The sequence below is a fragment of the Nematolebias whitei genome, chromosome 3 (genome assembly GCF_014905685.2).
Source record: "Nematolebias whitei isolate Nwh7 chromosome 3, NemWhi1, whole genome shotgun sequence".
NCBI classification, from domain to species: Eukaryota; Metazoa; Chordata; class Actinopteri; order Cyprinodontiformes; family Rivulidae; genus Nematolebias; species Nematolebias whitei.
In genome coordinates this window covers 30,286,471-30,295,229 of record NC_056500.1, presented here as the reverse complement: position 1 = coordinate 30,295,229, position 8,759 = coordinate 30,286,471, and the positions used below count along the sequence as shown (strand labels likewise).

Below are 8,759 nucleotides of genomic sequence, written 5' to 3'. Positions count from 1 at the left end.
AGTACCTGCTGCACTACTTAAACCCGTGCCAGATGTTCAGCCAATGCTTGAGCATTGATTGCCTTTGGTAAATCAGCGAAAGCATTCACGTGTACTTTGGTGAATTTTGACTAACCTTGTGGTTCTCTGTCCGTCTGCTAGTTCTGCCTCGTCCTGTTCTCTCGGCTCCCTCCTGGCTCCTCGGTTGTTTCTGGTCCTCCGAACCTGCACACCGGCTTTACTCACTCAAGGCCCAATACTGGACTCCTCCATCCGACACCATCTGCAACCGAACCAACCGTAAGGAAGGACTTCCTAAACAGAATAATTAATCACTGGATCATCTCTTTTGAGTCAATTACTCATCCTATCTCCTGCTTCCTTCCGCAGCCCCGTCACCAGTTTTCCTGCACTGTAAATAAACATCACTTTTTGTTTTACCTGAGTCTCGTGTCTGTTCAGTCTGCCATTTTGAGGTCATTAATGCTCTTACTCATGTTAGGTTCATGAGCTATTTTGCTAAGTTTTGAATAAAATATTGTGTCATGTATCATAGGCAGAGTATGTTTGGATGCCCATCTACTACTCCACTAAATATGAGCTCATTTTATGTCAAACTAGTTGAGTTATATCTTTTTGTGTTTGTTTCATAAAAAAAGTTGGATGTGTTGCCCACTTTGAATTGTGTTGACTCCAAAAGTTTATCAAATTTAGAGGAACACCAATGATTAAACTCAGAGTTTCATTAAAATATGTTCATCAAATATTTTGCAAGCAGACAAATCTGCTCACACACAGAGAGGCATGGGCAAAAAGGTCCAGTTCTGTGTACACTATGCAAGCTAGCATGTTAGAAAAAATGTATACTGCTTTCACAGTTCAACTGTTTTCAGTTTCTGAAGATGACACAGATGTTCTGAATTTGATTCAGAGCCACATCATCAGCAAATAGCACAAACCCCTCCTTTTATCTCACAGAGAAGGAAGCACATAAAGCATGTAAGTGTCAGAGATAGTAGTCACTCCTGTATAGCAGCTCAGCTTTGCTGTGATCTCACCATGTTCACCTACTTTAACCTGACAGTTCTGGTGCTTGTGCTGACCAGTCCTGATCAAGGTGAGTCTTTTAAATGAAATATAGGGGTACACATATAAACTGTTTTGTTTTTGATACATAGCATTTTCTTCACAATTGTTGTTTAAAGTTCCACTTCCTTCAAATGTTGATTTAGATTCATCCTAAAACATTTTACTTGCTTGGGCCAATGATTTTACTTGGTTTCATGTTTGCAACTTTTAATAATAATTATATGAATATAAGCTATTTTTTAAGCAACATTTTTAAGGTATTGCAAAACCCTTTCTTTTTTCAATTGAATAAGCAGTGTGGTCACAAGTTCATAATCTATTTTGGTACTTTACATTGGTATGCTATCCATAAAATTATACAAAAATGGGAGAAGAGACGAAAAAAGTTGATTTATAAAAAAAAACAGGGAATAGCAGACAGAGAAAATTTGTTTTCATTATGATACTGACTCAAGTTCTATGATAATTGTTTTGTCATTGTACTAACTCATAACAAAAAATGTCACAGTCTATGCAGGAAAAATTATTGGAGGCCACAAGGCTGTGCCACATAGCAGGCCATACATGGTGCTACTGGAGATTAAAGATGACAATAATCAAAAAAAATACTGTGCGGGATTCCTGCTGAGTGAAGATTTTGTAATGACTGCAGCTCACTGCCAAGCCAAGTCAGTTTTGCTTATTTTATAAATGAAATGGATTCTGTCAAATATTTGTTGCAACAAATTCAACTGATATTTCTTGCCTGTGTTAGGTCCTATCAGGTTTTCTTGGGGATGGATAGTTTTTACGACAAAGAAAAATATGTTTTGACAGTGAAACAAGCCTTTCCGCATGCGGACTACTGTAAACATTCATACAAAAATGACATCATGCTGCTGAAGGTAAAATGATATTTATTATGTTTCAGATAATCATACTTCCTTGTTTTTCTTGTTTTTACAATGGCTCTTGATTAAAAGAAGAGATGAAAAGACTGCAAAGGCCTTATTTGTTAATTTGCTCCCTTTGTTTTTTTTATTAGCTATCTTCCAAGGCAAATATCACCAACCATGTGAAACCTATTGCTTTGGCAGACCACTTTGATGCCCCCCTTCCAAAGTCCTGTTCAGTCGCCGGCTGGGGAAAAACAAGCAATGAGAGTAAATGGATGTCCCTTCAACTAATGGAAGTCAATGTGAAACTTATTGATGACGAGGAGTGTGCTGAAGAAGACATGTTCTGCTCTGAGGGAAATATGGGACCAGGAGGGGTATATTTTTTTTACTTACTTAAAATATATTTTAAAAGACACTTAGTTAAAATGAATGTATGATTTTCTCTTTACCCATACACTCACAACTTTCTGTGTTCTTTCAGGGAGACTCAGGAGGGCCACTCGTCTGTGACGATGAAAAAGCCTATGGGGTGGTGTCGGCAAGCGTGCCACTATCTTCTGGTTTCACCCTCTATATGTACACTAAAATACCTGACAACCAAGAGTGGATAAATTACTTCATGAAGTACATTTAAAAAGCCTCTGACTACATGTCAAAGATATAGTATAAGAATAGGTATTAGTACTAGTATGTAAATTTAAGTTTGATAAGTTTGAGAACTGAGATTAGATGCTGTTTGGGTATGAAATGATGACTTAGTATCTCATACTATTAATCATTTTATATGGCATGCTAAAGTGTGTAATGAATTAAAATCAACATATATTTTTAAACTGGTTTTTGCTGGTTGATATGAATATATACATTCTTTGTACATGTTTATTTTGAAGAACTGACTGTGACATAGGTTCCTAGGGATTTGTATGGGCTGAAGTTTGTTTTATTTGTGTGTCACTCATTCATATCAAAATTTAAAAGTTTCATATCTATGAGCTCAACAGTACTGCTTAAGGTAATGTCTATTTATTTACTATTTTAAGTAACGTGAACTTGAATGATGTTTATTTAACTAAACAACTCGAATCACTCCTAAAGATTTAAGGCCCTGTCACACAGTGCCATATAGCATCAGCCTATGTTGACAAAAGAAAAGAAAAATGCATTTTAAGTCACGTAAGTTAGGTGTAAGTTTTGAATAAATTACCAGCCTGCTGACATAAAATGGCAAGGCAAAAATGTTGTTCATGCACAAAATTCCCCCCCCCCCCCCCCCCCCCCTCCCTTGTCCTGTCCAACATTGTGACACTCAGAATTATTGTCTGAGTGTCAAGGTGATGCCAAACAGATTTACATTCACAAGCAGAGAATTATGGCTGGCCTTAATGTTCCCCTTGATATATAAATTACATTTTATTAGAATTTGGTTTGGGTTTGTTTCAGATGTAATGGACATGGGGATGAAAAACAAAGAAGAAAGCAAAGCAGAAAAGTGGGAGAAGGGTTAAAGGGTAAAAAAGGAGATAGGAATAGAGAAGAGAGATATATATAAAGAGAACACAAATCAACATCATTGAAGTCTGCCTCTAGACCTGCAGAAAAAAAAAAATACAAGACAAAACCGAGAAACCACAACAACAAGCAACATATATAATGATAATTATAACATCATTAAAATTATTTTATACAGTACAGGGTAATACAAGATATATTTAGTGGTCTCCACAACCCAATTGAGTGTTTATCTGATAAATACCTGAATCTAAACACCTGTGTGAGCATGCTTGTCACTATAAGGTTTCTCCATAAAAATGTTCAATAGTGGATGTGGGGACTCACAGACCTGTCCCCACAGGACACGATGGTAACACAGGGAAGACTGGAGCCACAGACACACAGAGGTCCCCAAGCATGGAGCTCTGGGAGTCCCCCAACAGGGACACCCACACCCCCCAGAGAGAGAAGCAAAGGGAAGCCCCGGGCGAGCCCCAGCAACCACAATGCAGAAACTCCATGAGGCTGCAGCGACAAGTCCACAGGCCCCACCGGCAACCTGCCCCTCCAGAGTTGATCCAGCCATTGACACCGAGCCCTGAGGTCATACCATCCCCCAACAGAGGCCCGACAGAGCCAGGGCACCCAGGCCTTGGCAGGCAGCCACCAGGGTGGGCTTGCACACACCCCACCACCCAGCCCCAGATGCTGAGAGCCACCAATGCACTGGCAGCAGTGGGGCCCACCACCGGAGGGGAGCGCAACAGTGGGAAGTAGATCCCACATTAAATGGGGGGCCCAAATTGATCCAAGAGAGGGGACCACCTAAAACCCAACCCAAGACATAAACAGGCACACAGAGACAGCCCGACAGAGGTCCATGCACCCCACCCACCCGATTGTGACCTCAAGCTGGCCCCAGGCCGGGGGCCAGAGCAGCAGGGAGCAGTAGCTGAGGAAGGCCGGCCCAGCGCACCAAAAACCAGGCACCACAACAGTCCTACACGACAGGCCCGGAGAAGCCCCGGCATACCACCTATGCACCCCCTCCAAACACACAGCATCCCCCACCACGAATGTCACATCAGACCGACCAGCCAGCACCCCGTCAAAGTGAAGCCACACACCCGATGTCCGCCATACACCACCAACGACCACACACACCAAACCACAGCTGACTCCCCCACCGCAACCTGGCAGCCACTCCAGCCAAAGGGCCGGCCATCGCAACCAGGAAACTTGATCATAAGATCCAAACAGCCCAGGGAGAACCGGAGCACAGGCCCCATCCCCATTCGTCCCCCAAGGCCCAACACCCACCCACAGCCCAGACCCCAACCAGGCAGTCTACCCCCTCTCCCTGCCCCTGACCCCAAATGTCAAACGGAGAGTCCTCCCTCCTCCCACTCAAATAAGGTGTTGATGCATGTTGTTATATAGTGCGTTTAAAATGGGCGGGATGAGGCAGCGACCGGCACAGACCCACCCCCTCCCCAGACAGCAGGCAGTGCCCATTCACCTCCCCAACCCTTGCCCAGAACCCTAAATGTCTACATGTTACATATGAGAGTGGGCACAGATATGCACAAAATTTTCAACGCTGATGTGTTGCTGGTAAGTTAGGTATAAGTTATGTAACAGGCAAGTTATGCATAAATTCACACATGTTACATGTAAGTTACTCATAAGCTGACATATGTTAGAGAACCCCACCCCAACCTGCTATCACATTTTCAGTTTTGCTACAAGCAACCCACAAAATGTGTAGCAAAAGTGTCACATGTATAAAGAGAGTTGTGCACTCGCAGAAGAGTAGTCACGTGTGAAGTAGGAGAGTTGAGCTGTAACCTTTGGGTTGTAATTGCACTTAAACTATAGCCACAAGTTAAAATTAAAGCTGCAAGCAGCACTGAAGGCCCTAGCAGCAAAGCTCCGCTCTGGCCATACGGGGTCCGCAGGAGCTCCAGCTACTCCACCCAGTTGCCATTGTGAACGCTCTCGTGTCAGTCCCGCAAGTGGGGTGCATTTTCCAAATCTTCGACATCGCCTTCCGTCCATGTCAGTACTTGTCCAGCTGCAGGTTTTACAAGTATAGGCAAAATCCGACCTTCCAGACAGGAGTTATTGTGACTTCCTGTTTTGTGGCGAATGTTTGACGAGCACTTCTCTTCTGATTTTCAACATGTCATGTGTGGTAATCAACAGTTAGTGAACACAGTTTCAGTCTTATATCTTACACAGTGTGAAGATAGAAAAGTCACCCATTAATCAACAGTTTCTTCTCTGAGTGGTTAGAGCAGTCATCCTCCAATGTAGGAGTTTGGGGTTTGATTCCACCAGCAGTCACATGCCGAAGTGTCCTTGGGCAAGACACTGAACCTCTCATTGCCTCCGATGTGTGTCCCATCAATGTATGAATGTGAGAAAGCACTGATTATTATTTGTAGAGATGTAGAAGAGTGTTGTATGAATGGATAAATGAGGGCACAAATAGTGTTGTAAAGAGCTTTTAGTGTCTTGATAAGATAGAAAAGTGCTATATAAATACAGTCCATAAAAGATCCACGGCTGGGATTTGAACCGAGGACCTTCTCACTGAAAGGCGGCAACTAACAACTGCATCACTGTGCTGCCTATTTCTAAGTTCTTTCTTTTTAATGGTGATGATAATAATATTTTGAGAAAGCAATAATAATAGTAATAACATTTTAGGCAAAATAACTAATTCCCTGCAATTGTTGAATTGTTTTCGGATGTAAAACTTAAATTCACTATAATCTGAGTTGGGGCACAGACAGGGTAATATAAATATGTAAATAAAGTTAGGTCTGTGGAGTCCTCAAAGTTGATTATCTACTTTTAAAAAAAGTCATGTTTGTTGAGTTGGCTTTTAAAACTCAGAAAAATCTTTCCTTAAACTTCAATGGTATTCACTTAATAAATAACATCTAGCTTAAAGTGTAGAAAATCCCATAATAAGAAGTCACATGACATTTCCCTCTATCAGGAAATTAAAAATTAACTTTGACAAAATGCACAAAAATTTTTCTGAGAATCACCTTCACTGATCTCATTCAGTTGTAGCCTGTTTCTCAGTCTTTGTTACAGCTGCATTTACTTTTTTTTTTTGACAGTTTCCATTATATTTTGCAAAAATCAGACCCCTTTTCTTGCCATTTTTTAACTACCAAGCAGGATAGCCATGATGGAATAACAGTGCTGCTCATTTTGATTGACAGCTGACGTAGCTCTGATGACGGCGTCTGAGAGAAAAGAAGGCATTTTCCAGGGACTGCAAATTGCAGCCTCTGGATAACATGATTTTCATGTTAGAATTTTGTTTTTGTTCATAAAAGTTTTTGGTATTTCTTCATAATCATTGTGATGAGGCTGCATTCCTGAGTTTAAATGCTTCCAAAACGGCAACATCTGGACTCAAAAATCCGAATTTTATATCACATGATTAAGTATAACTTAGGATCAGATAGTTTACAGCATGTTAAGTTCAAACTGATTTGACACAAATAATGATTTGAATGCAATAATCAACTTTTATGACCATTATGAGGCTACTTGGTTGTAAACTTTATAAAATATGGTAATCATTTTGAACATACTACAACATAAATTTAGGATTAGAGTTACAAGTTCTTACAAGTGCAATTTGGGACAATTTAGACTTGGATAAGTATGTTTATTTAGGAATTAAGGTTAGAAGAGTACTAGTAGTCCACTTATGGCTAAATTGTTAGGATTAGTTTAATGAAGATAGACCAGAAAGGAGGGTGGTTCTCAACAAACATTGCTTTGTTTAACACCAGATCTCTAAATTGTGATGTGTTATTTCACTATGGCTGGATTGGGATAGGTCTTTCCTAAAACTAATGCAACACAGGTGGACTGTTCCTGGACAAGCATGTGAAAGGATGGCATGAACCCAAGAAGTCAATGGAGGAAGAGTAAAATGATGTTTAACATTGGGTGAGTTTGTGAATTACAAACTCAATGCATACTTGCCTGAATATTGAGCAGGAGCACATATACATTATTAGTATTAAATAATATATTATTATGTAGCATGGTGTAAGTATTAATGGTTAATGATGCTGAAGAAAATATGATTTTTGTAGCTTTTTAAACAATCTTTCAGATTTCAATAGAAATCGGGTTTAGTTTTGACAGTTTAAACTCACCATCCATCCATCCATCCATCCGTTCATCCATCCATCCACCCACCCGTTCGTTCGTTCGTTCGTTCGTCCGTCCGTCCATCCGTCCGTCCGTCCATCCATCCATCCATCCATTAACTTTACCAGCTTCTTGGGACCAAGATGAGGTAGAGGTAGAGCAGCCAACTTGGGACCAGAAAGTCATGGTTCGACTCCCAGCTATTCCCACATGTTGTGGTGTCTCTGAGCAAGACATCTAATCCCTAACTGCTCCACAGCCTCTTATTACATAGCTGCCCACTGCTCCAGCTGGGTGTGTCTCAGGTGTGATGGGTTAAATGCAGCAAAACAATTTTGCCATTGTATGGAAACATATAATGATGAGAATCTCAGACTTCCCTTCCTTTTCTGGTCATGGGGGTCACTGGTGCCCATGTCCAGCTGTCACTGTACGATAGGCTGGGGACACCCTGGACAGGTCTCCTTCCATCACAAGAACACATAGAGACAAACAAGACAAACAACCATTCACTCTCTCACTCACACCTAGGGACAATTTAGAGTTACCAATCAGCCTAACATGCATGTTTTTGATCTGTGGGAGGAAACCAGAGTACCCGGAGAAAACCCACGCATGCACGGAGAGAACATGCAAACTCCACCCAGAAAGGCCCCTGGACCGGTGTTTGAACCAAGGACCTGCTCGCTGAAAGGCAGCAGCTCTACCAGTTGCGCCACCGTGCTGCCTGCAGAATAAATATGCACTAAAAATTTCACCTGTAAAATAATAATTGAACATTTTCTTAATGTAAAGTCACAGAATAACAATTCTAAATGTGTAAAATTACATTTACATTAAAATAATAGGGGGAATCACAGTGGTGCAGTTGATAGAGCTGCCGCCTATCAGCGAGCATGTCACCCCGGTTCAAATCCCAGCCGGGGCCCTTCTGGGTGGAATCTGCATGTTCTCTCAATGTATGAATTTTCTCCTGGTACTCCAGTTTCCTCCCATAGCCCAAAAACATGTATATTAGGCTGATTGGTAACTCTAAATTGTCTCTAGGTATGAGTGAGAGAGTGAATGAGTGAATGAGTGAATGGTTGTTTGTCTCGTTTGTCTCTATGTGTCCCTGTAATGGACTGGATACCT

General features: G+C 41.2%; 1 protein-coding gene across 1 annotated transcript; it reads left to right on the top strand.

The window, feature by feature from the left end:
- Positions 1–1,038: 1,038 nt before the first annotated feature.
- Positions 1,039–2,580, top strand: LOC119407457 (granzyme G-like). The gene is made up of 5 exons (XM_037674282.1): positions 1,039–1,096; positions 1,577–1,736; positions 1,823–1,952; positions 2,093–2,320; positions 2,428–2,580. The coding sequence occupies exons 1-5, from the start codon at positions 1,039–1,041 to the stop codon at positions 2,578–2,580; spliced, it is 729 nt and encodes a 242-aa protein (XP_037530210.1).
- The last annotated feature ends 6,179 nt before the right edge of the window (positions 2,581–8,759 follow it).

Bases quoted from the DNA above. Each gene is read 5' to 3' on its own strand.
- LOC119407457 (XM_037674282.1), top strand. From the start codon at position 1,039: ATGTTCACCTACTTTAACCTGACAGTTCTGGTGCTTGTGCTGACCAGT. The intron at 1,953-2,092 runs GTAAAATGATAT...TTTTTTTATTAG, and splicing joins ATGACATCATGCTGCTGAAG to CTATCTTCCAAGGCAAATAT. The intron at 2,321-2,427 runs GTATATTTTTTT...GTGTTCTTTCAG, and splicing joins GAAATATGGGACCAGGAGGG to GGAGACTCAGGAGGGCCACT.